The sequence below is a fragment of the Lutjanus erythropterus genome, chromosome 11, assembly GCF_056507025.1.
Source record: "Lutjanus erythropterus isolate fLutEry1 chromosome 11, fLutEry1.hap2, whole genome shotgun sequence".
NCBI lineage: Eukaryota > Metazoa > Chordata > Actinopteri > Lutjaniformes > Lutjanidae > Lutjanus > Lutjanus erythropterus.
This window is the reverse complement of record NC_139327.1, coordinates 8,333,318-8,354,443: the sequence shown is the minus strand read 5'-3', so window position 1 is coordinate 8,354,443 and position 21,126 is coordinate 8,333,318. Positions and strand designations below refer to the sequence as shown.

The 21,126-nt window shown below is 39.3% G+C and overlaps 1 protein-coding gene across 1 annotated transcript in view; it reads right to left on the bottom strand.

Annotated features, from left to right (window-relative positions):
• pknox2 (pbx/knotted 1 homeobox 2) overlaps positions 1-21,126 on the bottom strand; it is a 163,353-nt gene that overhangs the window by 49,059 nt on the left and 93,168 nt on the right. Inside the window, exons 4-5 of the mRNA XM_084730691.1 lie at positions 8,462-8,568; positions 2,416-2,552 (exon numbers count right to left, since the gene is read on the bottom strand). Coding sequence (XP_084586817.1) covers positions 2,416-2,552; positions 8,462-8,548 — 224 coding nt within the window. The 5' untranslated portion in view covers positions 8,549-8,568. The remainder of the gene's footprint in view (positions 1-2,415; positions 2,553-8,461; positions 8,569-21,126) is intronic.

Sequence of the window (21,126 nt, the reverse complement as noted above, 5' to 3'; positions counted from 1 at the left end):
CAGAGCTTTCAGCAAATTCATCTAAAAATCTACTTCGAAGGCAGAACAAATACTTTTGTGAATGGAAAATGATTATTTAAAATATTCCATGCTGTCTTCAATTCATGGTTTATATATGTTTATTTTGTCAAATATTGAAATTGTGGTCAAACTTTCTATGAAGGTCATGTCTATAATGAATTATACACACATGACATGACATTATGATGCATTCCTAAAGCTTTACAAAACTCTTTATAAACGTGTATACTTAAGCATGACAGCTTATGACAAGATTTATAAAGTATTCTTAGTAGTGGACATAGTATGTTTATAAAGTATTCTAAGTGGTACACATAACGTGTTTATAAAGTATTGTAAGTGGTGGACATAGTGTGTTTATAAAGTATTCTAAGTGCTGGACGTAGTATATTTATAAGGTATCATAAGTGGTGGACATGATGTGTTTACAAAGTATTATAAGTTCTGGGCATAATGTATTTATAAGGTATTATACACGGTAGACACAATGTGTTTGTAAGGTGTCATAAGTGCTGCACATATGTATTTATAGGACATTATACTGTACATGCTAGACATAATGTAGTATAAGTTCAGCATTCATAATGCTTTAATCCCTCCATGCCAAAGAGACAACAGTGAACCAGTAACTTTTTCTATGAGGACCACATACATAGTGCATTATAGATGCATAGTGAATTGTAATGCATTCATAATGCTTTACAACTACATTCATAAACACAAATAATGCTTCCTGATGTACTTTATTAGCAAGTCATAAAAGATTATAGATGTGAATTATAATGTTGTGAGACTGCATGGACTATTAGAGCGTACTATGAGTTCTTACTACAGTTGATTGTTTGTATAGTTGAGTATAGGTGGTCATAATGTATTATGAGCCCTAGCAGTCAAACTATAACTAGTCAAGAGCATCCAAAAAACACTTGAACCTAAATTTCATCATAAGTCACATCTATAATGTTTTATAATTGTTGACACAGTGCATTAGAAAGCATTATGTGTGTTTGTGAGTGTTGTCATATTGTTGAAGATTATGCACCCATAATGCATTAAAGATGAGGTTTTCATATTAAGTGTTATTGAAGAATCTGAGTCCTCAGTTACACAGCACATTATAACCATCATTACTTTAGCAAGTTATAAAGACACACAGAGAACTGCTCTTACATGTGATAACATATTTTAAATTCAGATCTTCTGAAATGGAATAATGTGTTATAAACATCAATAATATGCTATAAAGTGACAGCACTTTATAAGGGCTTTATAAGTAGGTGTAAGGCATTATGTATGCTAAAACATTATGTCCACCACTTATATTCTTTATAAACTTTGTTGTAAGTTGTCATGCACAATCATTAACATTTCTAAAGAGTTTTACGAAGCCTCAGAAATGCATTAGAATGTCTTATAGATGTGCTTATAATGTATTTTAGACATGACCTTCATAGAAAGTGTTAGTGAAATTTCTTTTCACAAAAGTACAGTGCCCCCATCAGAGCGGTTCATTTATAGATTCTGACTGTATCTGGACCAAGAAGTAAAGCAAACGAATAGTTTAGTCTCTACCACTTGAAGAGTGATGCTTACCTTTGAAAATGACTGTTGGCGTGAAAGAGAAATAAATTATGTTTTACAATTTAAGTCTGGAATCTTACACACAACAACTCTGTTTGCCTGATGAACATTTTTTTAGTTTATATACTTTAAGTTTTTTAGTTTCCTTTTCCCCTCTTGGCTTTTTATTACCCAATAAAATGACTTGAAAACATTCCAAAGCATTTTTAATTCATTCATGCATTCTTTCATTGTCTCACCATAATATTCAGAATCATAAAAGGCCTGAAGTTATCCCTGAACGCACTGTACAGAAGTCACAGGAACAGTCTGACTATTGCCAGTATACCAAATGCTTATTTTGAAGTCAATTTATTAAATTCAAAGAGAAAATGAGGGTGCTTCTGGTCGCCTTTGATGAGTGAACGCTTTTACTGAAGGTGCTCTTTACTGAAGGTTTATGAATGACATTAAGTGAAAAGGAAAGGAGGCAACCTTCAAGTAGAATTTTCAAAGGTGTATAAGTCATGGCTAGTTTAAGAGAAATTATTAAAAACAACACTAGTGCATGTAGCCTTCACCAGCAAGCAAATTTAGTACAATTTCATAAAGCCAGCATAGGGCTTGAGAGAAAATACAATAATTATTTTAAAGTAAGAACACATGAGGCAAAATTCAGGGGCAGAATAGCACACATTGACATAACATGTTTAACAAGTAGTCACATTTATGGACCAAGAGGCAAAGTGAGTTCAGATTTGTGCATAGTTCAGCCAAGACAGACATACAAACTTTCTAATGACACATGAACCTCTCGTGGGAGGTTGCACCAACCTGTAAACGGCCCTCTTGTCAGACTCAAGCTGGGCCTGGGGGTCGAGGGTCACACTGACAGAGGTATTTCCTGCTGCAGAGGCTGCTGGGATATGGACCTGTGGGGTCTTGGTGTTCTGCTGAGTGGTGCCCGTCATCTGGGGACACACAGAAAACAATCACAAAATTACTTGAAACTGTTTTGTTAGTGTTCAGTGCCCAGTTGCATGAAGTTTCAAACTTAAGTTTGCATTATAAGCTCAGGGGTCCACTTACGAGCGTTCCATAAAACCTCTTAGGTTGTCTCCTTGCATCAGACTATGACTTTCATGGTAGTTACTGTCATAGTTCAGCACATGTGCACTTCAGTTACCATGGTTCCCCTTCACTCATGTCATCATTCTTTAAAAGTTACCTAACAAAATTACTGTCAGTGTTAGCTAGCTTCTCAAAAATTGACGATAAAGAGAATACAAAAAGAAAAAGAAAGTCAAACTGGACAGAAGCTGAGAATGTGGTCCTATCTAAAGGATATGGAAATCTTAAGTAATTTCAATAAAACTATGTAGCTAATGATAAAATATGAAACAGCATTATGTAAATGTTTTGCTAGCAAGCTACAAAGTTGCTAGTGCAAAAGTTGTTACAGTGTTGACAGCAACTATAACAGTGTCTTGGTATCTCCTCTTCCTCCCGTTCAACCACCATAAATTCCATTATTATCTTATCTTCCAAAACTTCAGTCACCTTAAAATGATTTCATGAAAATGGTTACCAAGGACCTTCTAGCAATGCATAAACAAATCCTTAAGTAGCTAAGAACAAAACGTCAAAGGTTTTCCCTTACAATACTCTAATTTTATGCCACTCATCTTTTTTCTGAGGAAGGTTACGCTTAAAAATTTAAGGGCAACCATAGCCGAAGTAGTTTTATGAAACACAGATACTTTGATTCCCAGCTAATGAACAAACCAAGCAAGTGGCTCTCGTAGGCTGCACTTGCACTGTGGTATGCATACTAACATGCTTACAGTGACAATACTAGCATGATAATGTGTAGCATATATAATGTTTACCTTGTTCCCAATCTCAGTTTAGCATCTTAGCGTGCTACCATTTGCTACTTAGCACTAAATACAATGTAGTACAATTGAGGCTGATGGGAATGCCATTAGTTCTGATCATAAACCAAAATATTGCACATCAGGGCCTGTTCTCGCTCCTCAAACACAGGATTTTGGTCAGTACCCCATGCTACAAACTGTGATGCTGCAGGTAATCTCTGTTATCTTTTAATGTGCTGTCAAAGTCAGGTGACATAGCATGAAGAGCTAGAAAGGCAATGAATAGGCAAGGATGGATGGGTCAAACAAACACAAGACTTTTAGCCAGGAGACTGCTGTTCATGTCCAATTATCAATGTTGCCTTCTACATAAATTAAATTATACATTTTCACTCATGTAACATACCTAGGTTAAGTTATATAACTTAACTAACATGCTCTCTATGAAAGTCTGTACCAAATTCCATGGCAATCCATTTAATAGTTGTCGAGAGTTGATGGACCAACCAACAGTAGGACAAACTGACATTCCAGAGAGCCATGCCACTAACATGGCTAAAAAAGTTTACATCATGTTTGAACAAATCAGGTGTTGAAGCAAATCTGGATGAAACATTAATTCAAGAAAGAAATCAAGGAAGAAAATGTTTTTTATATTATGTCAGTTAAAATTCTGCACAGTGAAAGGACTGAAGTTGCAAACATTCCAACCCATAAGAGAGGGGTCAGTCCTACCTCAACAACAGATATTTCTCTTTTGTAATGGGGAGAATCCTCCTCATCCCCAGCCCCCCACCATGTGGTGTTCCCCAGGGGTCAATCCTTGATCCTGTATGATTTCTCATTTATATGCTTCCTTTGGTTCAAATAATCAATCAATCAGTCGATTTCCACTGCTATATCGATGGCACACAACTTAATGTTCCACCAAACCTGACCTATGACTTGAACAAGAATCTTGGGAGCCTTTAGCATTAACCATTCTGCCCCCAATTAGGGTGTAATTTTTTGACTCTGAGCTTTGTTTTGACGCACAAATTACCACGGCAATACAATCATGCTTTATCCAACAGGAACACTGCAAAGGTTAAGATTTTCTTGATCTCAGGCAGACCACGAATAAGTTGTGTAATTCCCTGTATTTGGGGCTCAGCCAAAAGGCCATCTCCCATCTGAAGCTTGTTCAAATCTCAGCTGCCAGATTTCTGATAAATTCTACGAGTCAAGATCGTATTCCCATATTTGCAACATTACACCAGCTACCTGTTTTATAACTTTTACTGGTTACATGACCTTGTTCCTATTTACATCTTACATTGACTAATGCCTTATGAGCCTAGCTGCTGCCTGCATTTTATTGCTTTTTATTACACTTTATTGGTTTGTTACACAGAACCACCTGAGAAGTCATTGTTAGAAACTGTTTGGAAAAGGGCAGGCACTTTCAAACACTTGGCAGGTTATTGGATGAACCATCTGAGTATCACGTCCAACATGGGCTAACTTCAACGAATCAGATCACAGCCTTCTGTGCCGTTCTTTGCTCTTCTTTCAATGAAGAAATTCTGATATAAGCAATGTTATCACAGGAGTCGCCATTGTTTGTTCGAGATGAGTCGATTCCAGGGACACTTCTCACCTAAAACCACACCCGCAGCTGCCAGTAGTCCCTTGTAGGAGTCTGATTGACTGCACCACTTCTGGTGTGGACACAAACGGATAACTGATCACGTGATCTTGCAAATCCAGCTCCATCGTGATTTTGAAAAGTATACAAAAAAAGTTTATTTCCTAAAAATTACACGTATATTTGTTTGTTTACTAGCAGAAAATCTAACTATTCAGTACGTTAAACCTGCTCCTCAAACTACTGTTAACCAACTAAACAACTTGAATATCACATGGCCAAAATAACAGATGTATCAATGATATGAAAGCCTGAGATTTCTTCTGTGTACTTGTTATAAACAGGCAGCTGCTTGTGCGGTCTAAATAATTTCTTAATCACTTTTCAAAAGCAATAAGGTGCAACATGCATCCAATGCTGACAGACTACAAATGAGCATGTAGCTGGAATGAATCATTGTTGCTGACAGGTCAGGAGCCTTGTAATGAAGCTGTTAAACAAAATGAATGATCGGATAGATTCAGTAATTGAACAAGGCATGCTGTCATCTATAGATTCCTGTTAAATGATAAATATTCAATTACTATTTAGCAACCGAACACAGCTGTCCATACAGCTGAATCACACTATCCCTTTGCTCTGATGGTGGTTGAACATGGAATCATTAGAGAATCTGTGAACTTGTTTTGATATTATTTGTGCTGTAGGGTGGGCAGGGGAGTGACACGCTTTACGAACACAATCCGTTGTCTTCTTCATCCTTTACCCCACTTTCCTCTCTCAATCGTTCTCTCAGAGGAAATGAGTCTAACAACCCCCCACCCTTTTTTTTTTTTTTTTTTCCAGTCGGGGTGGGATGGGAGGAAGCTTCAAGTCTTAATCCCAGCACCAAATGGGAAATAAATTAGCTTCTTCACACTTAACTAGCTCTCATTTGCATTTGCCGAGCGTGCAGACTGCGGCTCGGGAGCTCTCCCCTGGCACTAATCCTCCGGGCGAAAGCAGACAGAGGTGGTGTGGACAAGGAGGAGGGTTAGGCGGTCGGGTGAACCTGCTCTACCTCCACTCCACGGGATGGTCTGCAGCGTCAGACAAAGCCTGAGTCCAGACACTGTTAGGCTACATTAATTACACTGACCTGTTAGTGGCATCACGTGTTGTGTTGAGCACCGCAGGCTGGGGCCTGACCTCTTATTCTACACTTGAACATGCAGTATATATCACTCTGACACTCGGCTCTTAATGGAAAATCATTTTAATATTCCAACAGAAAATTAAATCATGTTTGATACTCAATTGTTGCCTTACATTACATTACATTTCACTGTGACTGTACCATATGCAATTACATATGGCAAATAAACTTGATTGATTTATAGTATTAATACTATACTTTATGATATTTTTTCTCCCATGCTGTTGCTCTAATAGTCTTACAGGCCCATACTTTATTTGTAATGGTCACATACTGTTTTTAGTGACCTTTTAAGATCTTTCTCACATGATATTATTATAATATTTACATAAAAATTAAACAATCACTTTTACTTTAATGTTCTGTATCAGAACAACTTTGTAACTTTACTGTACTGAGTTTGAATAAACTCACAAGAAAAGTAAAAAGCTATTGCTATTTATTATTTATTATTGCCATTTTACTGTCCATGCAATTTATTATTTCCCATAAAGAAATGTTTGTATTATACACAAATTAGGAAAATCAATGAGAATTGTGTTAAAATTTGAAGTACTGCCTTAGTAGTACTTTGGGTTAAATAAGGTGAAGATTAAGTAATCCTAAATTTCTGTTAGGCTACACAAATCTGTTTTTAATGACATTTTTAGTGAAATATTTACATTTTGCTAATAAAAAATCAGGTCAAATAGTATGTACAGATAAATACAGTATATATCCAGTGCATCAGCTGGGTTGTGAAGAGCTGCAGTGTAGAAGTTACATGTTCAGATAAACTAATCTTAGCGCCAGGGAGAAGACTGAGGCTGCATGTTTATACAAGAGAGATTAGAAAATACAAATTTAGCTCTAATATCAATGTCTGAAAAATTTGCTGATTGCTGATTAATATCTATTTTTTTCATTTTACAGATACAGAACTTTGATAAAAATATGACCCACTAAAAGTGTGCGGCGGTGTCTCTGTTTGTAGAGACCCTGCCCTCTGCCTCTACTTCCTTATTTCTCTCCTTATTTTTCTGTGATCAGAGGTTTTACCAACCCAAACATTGGTATTCTGGGAAATTCTGGTACATTTACAGACAGCTCAGACAAATCCTGCTGACTCTGCCTTTAAAGCTGCAAAATCATCCGCCACTCTCTCTCTGTTGCCTCGTATCACTCCACTAAGCCCCTCCCACCAAAGCCCACCAGACTTGTGTGCACATTTTGCTGGGCTTGTAGACACACAATCAAGGTTGTCAACCCTTGTAACTACCTAGCAAACTACAAAATAACAGACACATGTAGAACCTGAATGACCCTTGTTTGTACAGTTGCTGTGATTGGCTAGTTACATGCTAGCTAACCCTGGCTGGTTGTTGTTTGTTTCAGTCCAGGGGCACGTTCAGTCTGAAAATGCTGTGCACCATTTTGCTATGTTTTCCAAGGTGAACTGCATGCTTCGACAGAAAGGTGTGCAACAGCGTGCAACGGGCTTTAGATATGTTTCCTCTTGTTTGCTGGGTGTGTCACAGTTGTTACCCAATCAGCAGCAGTCTGTGTATAAACACCACCACATTAAAAAGGCGTTGCAGTGCCGTGCACTTGCATACACAACAGGGTACTCAACTCACCACTGTTTCAGAGCTGAACACAGCCCAGAATTATTCAATAACAAAAAATACAAAGGGGTGGGCACTCAGACATATTTTTTAAAGGATCCCTTCAATAAATATTAGTGAAATGCAATGGCCAAAATGAGTTATTTCAGCCAAAATAATAATGAAATAAGACTGCATACCCCAGCTTTAAATAATCATGCATAAATTTAGGTTCAAATTTGGGGGGAAAAACATCCTCAGCCATTATTTTGATTATTTGTTTTAGCTTATCAACTGTCACGAGACATTACATCATTAAAACCGGTCCACAGAAATATATGACATCACCTTTTTCCATCTGAGCCTCAACCACTTCAAACAGGTAAGAACAGCACAGGTAACACAAATCCAAAAATGTATTTAAACATCTTCTCTATCTTAAAACTGTTTTAACTTTAACATTACGACATTACGACCCCATCGTTCACAGGAAGCATTTGAGAAAATACAGCTAGGTTTTTAGAGCACATTCGGTGCTACCATGTGTTGAGTGTATGAGCTGGTACATCAAGCATCAATCAAGTTAAATTGTGATGACCTGTTGGCTCTCCTGGTACGATGGTGGAGGAACGCTCTGGGTGGCCATCATTGTCACTGCAGGTGCTGGGGACACATGTTGCATCATGGGACGGCTTCACATCGAGACTGGGGACAGACACAGGAGGGGAAAAAAGAAAAAGAGAGAGAGAGAGAAAGAGGAGCATAAATCCAGTGCGAGCTAGCAGTGATTGTAAATTCTATTACGGCAGCAGCCACCAGGTGCTGCTATGATTAAATAATAGGAGATGAGATCCTCACGCAGCAGCATCTCACTCTTCCCTTTCACACTTCTTTTTCCCCGTCTCCATTTACTAATTCATGTCTCCCCTCAGTCTCCCTCTGCATGTACCGCACAGAGCTGACAGAAGAGTGATGTGTTAATACTGAGTGATCTGACTAAGCTACCAAGCAGAAAGAAACAAAACAACACAGACTCAATCATGGAAGCCTTTACAGAAATACTTTACATACCAGCAGGTTCATAATGACACCGCAAACAAACCCGACTACTTGTTTACCAATTACAGACCGCCATGCTTGTTTACTAATTACACTACAGCTGGCTTTAAAGCATCGCGTCGTGATCGAGTCACCTTGGTCGTCTCTATGTGTTGGCTGCTGCTGCTGTTGTTGCACTATTACCAAGCCAATCAAGAGGGCTAATTAGGGCTCTTGTTGGTGGGCTAATTGCTATTGGCCGGGACCCCACAGGGCTGAGGGGCTGTACCCTGTGGAACGCCGCTGTAACCGTGGCCCCCACCCCCACCGAAGGAGCTAATTGGTTCAGGGTTCCATTACACATACAAAGACACACACATACACACATGCAAGACCCCCTACCATCACCCCAACTTACTATAGGCAGGCACAGCAGGTGCTCCATCCTGAAGCTACATATAACCTATGTGTATACGCTGCATGAAAATGTCCTCGAAATTAACTGTTTGACCTGAGGGGGAAAACAGTGTTTTTATAAATGTGAGGGAGAACTTTATCAAACCTTTTTTTTTTTTGCTTTTTTACAAATGCTAACAAGCGTTTACCTATACGTATAGCTTTTTCTGAACACTCAAAGCTCATGTAAAAACCTGTTGTTTTCACTCAAAATTCCATATCCCATTTTTCGTAAATGTCTCAGCATCAATTACAGCCTTTTGCACACTTCATTCACCTGGAAAACACTGGCCTTCAAGATGCCACGCCCTAATTACCAGTTGGAGTTACTCACGTCTCACCTGTTAAAACTCAACTGGCGAGACACTCCTGTCACCTGTTAGAAGATAAAGACACCCCTGGTGACCTCAGCAGCGTGGGGAGCAAAATCGACCAGCATGGAGAACACAGAGGAAGAGTGACAGCAAGAAGAGGAGGAGGTGGAAGGTGACTCTATATTAAGAATAGACTATAAGAAATCTGCCTAAACATTTTCTTACTGTATTGTTTCTCATTTTATGCAGCAGTGTAATTACTGTGACTTTTTCTTTGCTTCATATTGCAGGATATCAGTGTTGCTTGTGCCTGGAGGGGATCATGCAATCACTTCAGTGTGTGTATGCGCAAGTGAGTGAATGTGTGTGTGATCAACATACCCACATCTTGACCAGAGCTAATCTCGAACATGACTGGACCGATCAGCCTAATATCTTTTGTGCGCATTGATGACGGTGTGTTGAAGGACCTCTGTGATTCAGAACTTTGAAAAATCTTTGAAAATGTTTTTTTTTTTTTTTTTTCTTTTTTAAATGGCTCCATGCCAGTGACAGCCGTGGCTACAGGCATTATGTTTTCAGGTCATCTCATCCTTGTGAACACAACATCTCATGAACACATACAGGGAATTTCTTCAAAGTTGGAACAAATGTTCACTTGGAGTCCAGGATGAACTGGTTAGATTTTGGTATTCAGTGGTCACAGTGACCTCACCAAACACATTTTGGCCATAACTCAAGGTATCATTCACTAATTATGACAAAATTACACACCAATCTCTAATAGGATAAAATGAGGGGGTGATGTCATTTTATATCTGCAAGGTCAAAGGTCAACTTCACTGTGACATCATAATGTTCAGCTCTCTATCAGTCCTCTGTCCTCTGTAAAAAATAGTCTCTAAGTGAAGACAGCATGTTTCTCACTGCAAATTATTCACTGGAGTCACACATGTATAGGAAAAACTACATTTTATTAAATTCCTTCAAAGTTATAGGTCAACATAGTGAGAAGTTTCACATTAAATTCCTTCAAAGTCTTCACTGCATACATCATATGAGTTTGGACAGACATGGATGTAAACTGTAACTTGACTGGTTGGTCAAGACACACAACTGTGAGGCAGTAATTCTATTTTTTGACTGCTGTGTTTTAGTTTCAACTGCTTCAGTTTGAAATCTTATTTCATTTTAATGTTGGTGTGGGACTTTGCAAATATCTGCTGTTTGCGTCTGGCAGTTGCCGTGACAGGGATTGGCTCTACTGAGCGACCTCTTCAAATTGACCAGGTTTTCTCAAGTACAACTGAATTAATATCAAGTTTATTTGATGAGAAAATTCTGTTAACTTATCTTTTCAAATTCAGTCAACTTAAAGTTTTAAGACAGCCCAGATGCTAACTTTCTTAGGTTAAAACAAGTAGTTTGTTTTTACAGTGTTGGAATCAGCTGTGATTGGTCTATTTTAGACAGTTTACTGTAAATAAGCTATTTCTCAATGTTTCAGTGATCTGTTCATTCAAAAATGATCATCAGCTGTTTCAATATAACTTTTGTGCTGCTGTGTTTTGCTGAAGTAGAGGCCATACACCATATTTAAGGTTTTGAACATTAAGTTTTCATTTCTGGAATGGAAATGTATGCATTTTAGAAACATGGTAATTGACTCCATAATATGTAAAAACAGCATGAATTGTGTTAACGATATTGTCTACAACACACAGATATTGTACTACTTCAGTTCTGAACATTTGTACACAAATTGGACAAAAGGATGTTAGCGTAAACTGTAGCTTCAGTGCTTTTAACCATTATAAAACATAAATGTATAATCTGATCTCACAAAAATCGATGGATATAGAAACTCCAAAGGTCAATTTGGTGCACAAAACACGGATGCCGACTGTCAACATTCAGAAATCAACAAATGCTCAGAGACTGAATGTTCGCTGGATACCTTGAGCCACTGGACTTATTGGAAAAAAAGCCTTATAATGCCACATACAGCCTTGTGTGGTCATGAAAGGCAGGCAGCAATTACAGTGGGCCAGTGTGCTGCACTTGGGCTGAATGGTATTGACCTGGAGGAAAACGCTTGATTATGAGCTCGTGAAATGGAACTGGAACATCTGAGCAAAATCTCTGCATCGGTTGCAACATCCGTTCAGAGCTGACGCCTCAGGAAATAAAAATGTGCAGTAAATCCACCTGAAGCTGAGGATTTGCAGTGTCTGACTGAGTTGTGAGGTTATGGCCTGATGAAAATTTAATAATCAAATCATTTTTACAAGAATGCCATGTAAGGATCTTAGAGATACTACAAATACAGTGATATCATACAAAATAAAAATATACCATAAAGTTAATGAGCTCATTATAAATGTATAAATGAACACCAGAGACACAGTAGGTGGGATCATTACAGGAACATTAAATGTGTGTAATTCTGGCAAGAATTTATACTATTACAGCAGAATTAAGCAACACTTCAGCGCAATAAACCCCCTGCTGTATGCTCCTATACTACAGTCTCATACATCAGACATGTATGTACAGTAGTGATAAGACAGTCTAAACTGAGATCAAGTCATGAGCAAGACCAGAGTGCTTCAAGACAAGACTAACCCTTTGTGGGGTTGAGGCTGAGTCAAAATGAAGTTTGTTACATGGAACCATCTAAGAAGTCATCCTTTTAAACTGTTTGGAAAAGGGCAGGCACTTTCAAAAAAACACTTGGCAGGTCATTGGATGAACCATCTGTCTAACACAAGCTAACTTCAACTAATCAGATCAAACTGTTGCCGAAGTCAGTCAAGAGAAGAGCAAAAACATCTTTTTCAGATGCTATCACAGTATCTACGCTAACCTCTTCAGGAGCTGCCATTGTTTGTTCAAGACGAGCTGTTTCCATGGACGCTTCTTTCTGTCATCACACCTGAAACCACACCCGTAGCTGCCAATAGTCCCTCCTAGGAGGCTGATTGGCTGCCGAATGCAAATTGATCATGCAAAATCGATTCTTGCATGATCTTGCGAATCTAGCTGCCTCACAAAGTAAAGGTCATGGCTGCCTACCTTTATTTTACTTTAATAAAGAATAAAAGAAGAAGTACTTTAAGCTAAAAGAAGAACACATTTTACACAAACAAAAAAAACTGCACACATCAGATTTATTATATAATGAAGGATATTTTCTTCAAGTCATAATTTTTCACAGTACGGTCCAGACCTGCATGAAAAATGCCCTGGGATAACTTCAGTTATGATTCGGTGCTATATAATAAAACTGGCTTGACTTGATAAGAACACCCACAGAAAACAAATGAAGATTCCTCTTCATTCACCTCTTTTATTGCAATGTTCTGGACACCCTTTGTGGTTTAGATAGCCAAATTTTATTACTGAGGATTTGGATAAAATCTCTTCCCAGACAACCACAGCTTCTGAAGTCTTCTTCTTCTTCTGTCACTTTCTTGGAGTGCGTGTGTTGGGCAGTCATTCACAGAGCAGAAATTACGAATTAGAAAAAAGTCAGGTTATTGGCTGCATTTGAAGCAGGAAGTTTAACAATCAGTAATTATGTTAAAAAATAAATCAGACACTGCACAGGCAATTCGGTGATATTGAAATAAAAACATGAGTCCTCTTTGTCTGAGACCAAGACAAAGCCGAGTAAAAATGTAGTTGTCTTGAGACCAAGACCGGTTTCGAGTACTGCCACACTATTAAGCCCCACACTCACACAAATTTGTTAATCGATAAGATAAGTTTTGTGTACCATCACAACCAAGTTCACAGGTTTTCTCACAGTTTGGTTTGGTCTAGAAATGTAACTGTGGACACTGTTTTGTTTGAACATTTGGTGGACAAGAGCAGCCCCTTCAGGTGAGAGCCTTATTATTATTCTGTTCATTCAAACCATTTTGTGCTTTTTGATTTAATGTTTGGCATAACTAATGTACAGGTAGCATTGTTTCAATAAAATTTAAACGCAATATGTAAATTCTACCAATTGCGGTCTCACATTAAAACAAAAACAAAAGATTTAGTTTGATGGCATCATGAAGTAGCACGTGATCATGGGAGTTGTTATTTCAGGTTTAAACAACCATGATAGCTAATTAAAATCTGACGGGACTCAGGCAGAAATCAGACCTGGGGTGACTAGATCCCAACAAACCGAATGTGGGACAAAGAGCGTGTTTGTGTGGGACGATGTGGGACACCCATGATGAGAGGTCCAAAATTTTTACCTAACTTAAAAAATAAACATTTCAATCTCTTTGCACGATGGGTAGCACACAATAGACAACAGACAAGCACTCTCCAAGTCTTTGTTGCAGCTGTATTTTCTTTTCTTTGTGGTAGTTTCCATCATACTCTACCTGAATCTGCAGAACCTGTGACCCCCATTTTTCCCTGTTGCCCCGTTTCTGTGTCTACCTTTGTGGTCTGACTTTTAAAATCTAAAGCCAATCAAAATGCTGTGCGGTCCCAAATGAAGTGGGACCCCTGGTCACCCTAATGAGGACATATTAAAGTGGCACATGTGCCAACTTCCTTCCTTACTCTCTGATGTATCCTATGTATCCTGTGGGCTAACAACAGCTAGCAGGAAACACACCGTTACCTTGAATGAACTCTGGATTTCTCTGTGTTTGTCCATTGTTGGACACACATTTCTAAGTACACAAATCAACAAAATAACTGATGTACATTCAGTGTTCTTAAGCCTTTCAGAGCCATAATACAAATATATTGATGTGTTCAACTATTGGTTAAGGAAAATGGACAAAATGTACGACCCTACTTTGGACAGTTTTCAGATTCCGGCTGTCAGACAGGAAGTGATGCGAACATCTCACCCCCTCTCTTCAGAATCAGGACAATACATGACAGACTTTCTCCACCAGTGAGCTCACACCCCACTGAGATCCAGACCCTGGCACTGCCTCTGAGTGAAAAAGTCAGAGACAAGACAAACTGGCTGAGACCTTTGTCGACTTGAGTGACATCCGAACCCGCCGCCGCCGCTGCCAGCATGTTGATGTTAAATGCTGGTTTAGTTCCATTGACGAGCTCTAATTTGGGGTTTTAGCTGCAAATCTGCATGTTCTATCGTGTCATACTGTGCTTGTGTTTGCTGTGTATGCATCAGCGTGTGTGTGTGTATCCAGTGCGGCATTATATGAGCATGACTGTTTGCACTGTGTGTGTTCACACTTGTTTGTGTGCCATGTGCATGTCTCCGCGAGTCATTTTGTGTACTGATTGCGTCTTCTGCTTTCTGTTCTCATTCCAACTGGTATCAGCTGAAAGGCATCTTCTCTGTTATCAGCCCTCATTTTAATTGCAAATGCAGTGAGCGTGTTAGTGATTAAATGGAAAATTGCACATTAATTGATGAGACTGAAGATAAAGCAATTCCAATTACTGCACAGTATTTTAGGCGGCCTCTCAAGTTTCGCCATCCCTCGAAGGAACGAGCCACCAAACGCCAAATTTGAGCAGGCAATCGTGCATCCATAAATATACACACACAGAGACATAGTGTGCGCACAAACACATACCATGGCTGCTGAGGCATGGATGTACATACAAGAACAGACAAGAATATTGCAAAAACACCAACAAATAAGATTTAATTTCAGCAATGCCTCATGAAACTTAAAATACAAATCTCCCCCCCCTCTCAAAAAAAAGGAGACAATAATCGCTTCTCTCTGAACTCACCAAAGGTGTACGGTTACACAATAAGTCGTAAAATTCATTTTGGGGACAAATGACATGTTTGTTCCTCAACAAAGGCCTTTGAATTATTACAGAGTTCATAATGCATATCAATTGAAAAGTGCCTGTAGTCGCAATCAAAATTCAAAAGCAAGCATAAAATGGAAAATGAGAAGTAGGCATAAAATTATTCCAACAAACATCAAAGGGTTTTGTGAATTTGGATTGGAGGCAGTCGCACTCTTTCATCGGATTCCGTGCAGTAAGAAATACTTCTATTCAGCATTCAATTTTCCAACAATTCTGCGGCGTAGAATGGGCCTCTGCTGTATTGATGTAAGGTTAGTCAGTGGCATAGCTGCAGTTTCACCCCGTTTACCACCGGCATTGAAATGAAAATCCATATCTGGTCACATGTGATGTGATCACTGCCTCTGGCCGCCACACTTCAACCATGTCCAAAGCCTTTTTCACATGCTTTGGTTTGGAGGTGAATTTATTGTGCAGTGTTGAACTTCTATTAAGCCTGGAATGGGAATGCTTCCTGTGAGGTGATGAAAAAAAAAGTCTCTGTGATTTAAACATAAAAAAAAAACTGTCATGGAGTATGGTTCTGGCACTCCACATTGTGACCTGGCACCTCGATATTTGCACCAGCTCATTAAAAGCAGGCTTGACAAAGATGTGACTCTCTCATGTTGAATTATCAACACTTAAGGAGAGTAACGAAGCAGTGAACCGAGGTGACAGGGCTGACAGAGACACGATTTGTAGTGTGTGTTTAACTGAAAATAACTACAGTGGTGAGCTGGCTGTTTGATGCCACTGCGGCTGTGATGTTCTGATTTTTATAGCACTCCTGAGCAAAAACTCACGTCACTCTCTTCCCAAATCAAAGATGAGTGTTGATTAGACTGTAGGGGATGGAGTATGATGGTATTTCCAATCCTGCACGCAAGGATGAACATATTAAAAAACAAGGCTACAGCCATGTTAGCAGGTGGATTTGCGATCCATCTTAGGAGGTTTCAAGTTATCCATTTGTGTCTGCACCAAAAGTCAACTACTGGCAGCTACGGGGGCGTGGTTTTAGGTGTGACAAAAGCGACAAGCGTCCATGAAGGGACTCGTCTTGAACAAACAATCGCGGCTCATGAAGAGGTTTGCGTAGATACTGTGATAGCATCACCAGCTTTTTTTGAAAGTGCCTGCCCTTTTCCAAATAGCTTCTAAAGACGACTTTCCAAATGATTCTGTGTAACAAACCATCTGGTGTGCCGCAACTGGTATTTTGAGCGAATGTCAGCATGCTAACATGCTCAGAATGACAATGCTTACATGCTTAACTTAACAAAAGTATAATGTTTACCATTGTCACATCTTAGCTTAACATATAAGCATACAGCCGAGGCTGATGTGGTCATTAGTTTTGGAGGCATTAAACAGGTTATAAACCATATCATGCATTTTTGCGTGGACTAAAATTATGAAACCTCAAGTATGACATTATGGCTGACATGATCTCATTTTCTGGAGCCAGAGGCAACTATATTTGGACAAGACGGTAGAGCGGTTGAGGATACACATTGTTACGTTTCAATCCTGATTGGATCTGACTGAGAACCTGAGAGCATGCCTTGGTATCAGTCACAAGGTAGCCATGCCCTGCATACCCTGCTTTATCATCTATTTTACTCCACATGAACATCATGCTGTATTGAAGAAGACTTGAAACTAGTGACTGGACCATGAACTCACAAGGAAACTGTTTAGCAAAGTCATAAAGTAGGTGAGAAATAGGGTCATTTTGCCATAAGAGTACATACAATTGAATGCCCTATTGCAGCCAGTGGAGCTGCCCCCTGCTGGCCATAAGAAAAAAACTGCAGGCACTCAAACACTGGCTTCACTTTTCAGAAATGGAAGCCCCATACACTATATAAATAGTCCATGTCTTAAACAGTACTGAAACAATCAATGCTGAGCCTAGATGGAAAGCTTAGGGATCAGCAAAGTTATTACAATTCAAGACATTTGATTCACACTCCAAATTTCAGCTTCATGATGGCACCAAAAGAGAAGTCAGGGGATCACCAAAGTCATCAGGATTCATCCTCTGGAAACTATCAGTGTTACCAAATGTTATATCAATCAAGCCTGCCCTTTTTCAAACAGTTTCTAAATATGACTTCTCAGACGGTTTTGCGTGGTGTGTCACATTATATCTTTTGGCATCTAGGTCACAATTTCAAATTAAACTTTTAATCAACATTTTGAAACCTTCTTAGTATGTTTAATGCAAAATTGAGTTTTAATGGTGCGAATGGAGAAATTCAGAGGTTATTTTAAGTCTACAGGGCATTTCAAAACTGAGAAAAAAGACACAATTTAGATTGTGAATTATGATTAAGATTAAACAGATTGTGATATGATTTTTTGGCCAGATTGGCCAAGCCTTTCTCCTGATTTAATCTGGACAGCATGGACAGTGACTGAAGCAATGATAAAGCTCATCTGAACCCCGTGGATTCTCATTTTATTTGATTCGCATTAAACATCTGGACCTTCAAATAAATCACGTTGATATTTATGTGTACATTTATTTACTTCACTTAGTATTGATTGCCAACCGAGCTCTTCCTAGGGCATGCAGAAATCTCCATGCTGTTTTCAACAAACCAGCAAAAGCCTCTCAAAATCACACGAGAGACAGTCCATTTGCTTTCATTACCCACAGAAATGCTTCGGAAAAAAATAATGAAATAATTTCACAAGGGCAGTATGCAATTCAGAAAAATAAAAAAACCCAATCCCCATGATGCCAATTTCTTAAAAACAACAGCGCACAGGCTTGTCTGACTTAACTAGTGATCAATTGGATCCGCTTCTAGAATCCTGAAGCTTTCCATAAATAATATCTTGCGCATATTCATGGAAACAGAGACAGCGTATCACAGCTTTACACTCAAGGCTAGATTCAGATCCACTCTGTTAGTGTTGAAACCGTGACAGATTGCAGCACTTTAACCCATTCTGATACCTGATCTGATATCACACATTTGTGCATGAAGGAGGGAACGAGGAGGAGCTGCACACCGTCGCCTCCAAATCTCATTTAGTCCGTCCTGTTTGAGTTTGTTGGTTAAGAGGTTGACCTGCAAATGCAATGAATAACATTTGGAAGTGGGTATGTCACCTTGGTCAGATATTATGCATCTTGATGGCGTGCAAGAGAGGAAGATGAATAAATAAATCAGGTGTTTTTGAATATGAGTAGGATCTAATCATCGCCTTATTGTCAGGCCTGATTTACAATGCAAACACCAGGAGGCGAGGCCTTGATGGCGTGGAGTAAAATGGTGGAGGGAAGGGCGGAATGGTAATGAGATTGGAGCTGAGGAAGAGGAGGGAGGAGGGAGGGAGGGCGGTTGTGTACACATTTGTGGTCGGACCCGACACAGAAATGGGAAAACACACGGATCAGAGCGCAAACACCCCACACACACGTGGGAATGGGCATGCATGCAAACACAGGCATGTATATTAATGCACAAATGCCAACATTAAACACAGAGATAGCAAAGCTCCAACCGGTGTCATCCTGAGGCCAGTATCACACAAACCGTCTCGCGTAAGCACACATACATCCTTGCACACACACTCAAAGGCGCAAGTGCATACACAGCCGGAGGCGAAGATAGTCTCAGCAGCGGTCTTAGGGCTACAAATCCCCCCCAGGCTACAGCGAGCTCCACACATACCGCAGTCAGGACCCAGTCCACGCTCCCAGACCACCTCATTAACCTGAGCCGGCAGCCCTCCCTCCGCCCTGGCCTCGCAACACCCTGCTCCTCACCGCACCGCACTTACAATTCATGCTAGTATTATTTATTCATCTGCTCTTGTTGATTGGACTCATCCTCGGCCACGAGACAGATGAGGCATGGATCTGAAGCTCGGTGAAGGATGTTTCAGCATTGTTGTTAACTCCGGGTTCAGCCAGAGTACGGCAAAAAGTGGCGAGGCGCAAGGACTGGTGTAGGGTTTTTTGGGAAGGTTTCGTCTCAAGGGTGGAAGGAGAGAAGTTGGTATGTGATTTCATATCTCTGCAGTGTTCTGGAAGTTCCTCAGTGTTAGCTTGTTGCAAACATTTCAGCAGCAAGAGATACAGGGCAAGGTTTTGTAGTCAACACCTGACTGAGCATGTTCTGATTTAGAGAGAAGAAAGAAGTGAACAGACCTTGGACAAAATCAACATATCATTGTGTTGTTTGCTGCTTATGAATCCTGATGATTTATAGCCTCTGAGCAACATTGCTGGGACAGTTAACCCCAAAATCATAAACAGATATTTCTCCTCTCACCTCTAGTGCTATTCTTCTGTAGTTTTAGTATGAGTTGCAGAGTTTTGGAGATAACAGCTGTAGAGATGTCTGCCTTCTCTCAAATATAATGGAACTAGATGGCATTTGGCTTTGGTTGGTGCTCAAAGCTCCAAAAAATACCTTAAAAAAAAAAAAACTGAATAGCAAGGTCACTTTCCAGAAATCATGACCTGGTTACTCAAGATAATCCAAAGCTCTTGCTGTGAAAAGTTTCATGCAGGATTTTCTCTGTGCCAAACTGCAACCACCAACCAAAACACTGAGCAGAAGGAAGCAGAGCTGCAACAATTAATCAAGCAATTAGTTGCCTTATTTGCCATCTATCATGATAAGCAATTATTCATTTTCAGACATTTTTTTAAAGAAAAATCTTGGGCTTTGGGAAACAGTGATCAACACTTTTGATAGTTTCTGATATTTTATGGCCCAAGAAACTAACTTATTAATCATCAGCTGAAAACCTAGAAGGAGAAGGAAGCGTACATCTACTCATGGATGAGAGGCTTGTGCACAGGAATGTGTCCTAGGAACGTCACCTAGAAAGTCACATAAATGTTGATACCGAACATATATGTTTGAGGACAGCATGTTCCATTTGTTTTTGGCCATAATAGGCAATCTTGCAATACAGTATCCAGTCATAGTTAGTACAACTTTATTCAAAAGTCAGCAGTGGCCTGAGACGTGGGTTATTTATTCATATTTAACCAAAATGATGATCTTTCCCTGACCTCAACCTTACCCTACAAGAGTCTGATTGTGACTGTGGTGTTAAAGTCCTGCACAACCTTCTTGCAAATCCAGCGTGTTATATAAACATATTGTGGCACAGAAACTTTTTTTTTTTTTTGTTGAGAACATAATCCAGGGATAAATTATCCTGTCACCACAACATAATTATGAAAACAATTAGGAGACCGGGTTGGAAGGCGGATATCCCAAAACTCTGTAACTCACACCAAAATGATCTACATGGATGTATTTTTGATTTTGGGGTGAACTGTCCCTTTAATTAAACAATCGCAAGCTATAAACAAATTGAAACGTTTGGAATTTGTTGGTTAAATCTTCACGTAGTGGCTTCACTCTTCAGCCAGGAGAAAACACATTTATGAAAACAGCTGAAATAATTTTACTTTTTATTTTATTTTTATTATATTTTAGTCAAATCAAAAAGTTGCACCATCACTGTCAAGACGATTCTACTCTCATGAAAAAAATTGAGTCCTTTGGCGTTTATCTCTCCTCTCTCACTGGGTTGACTTCAGTCACAGGGCTCCTCTGACTCGTCCTTATCAATTTCCAATGACATTTTATGCTTGAATTTAAATCTATAACCT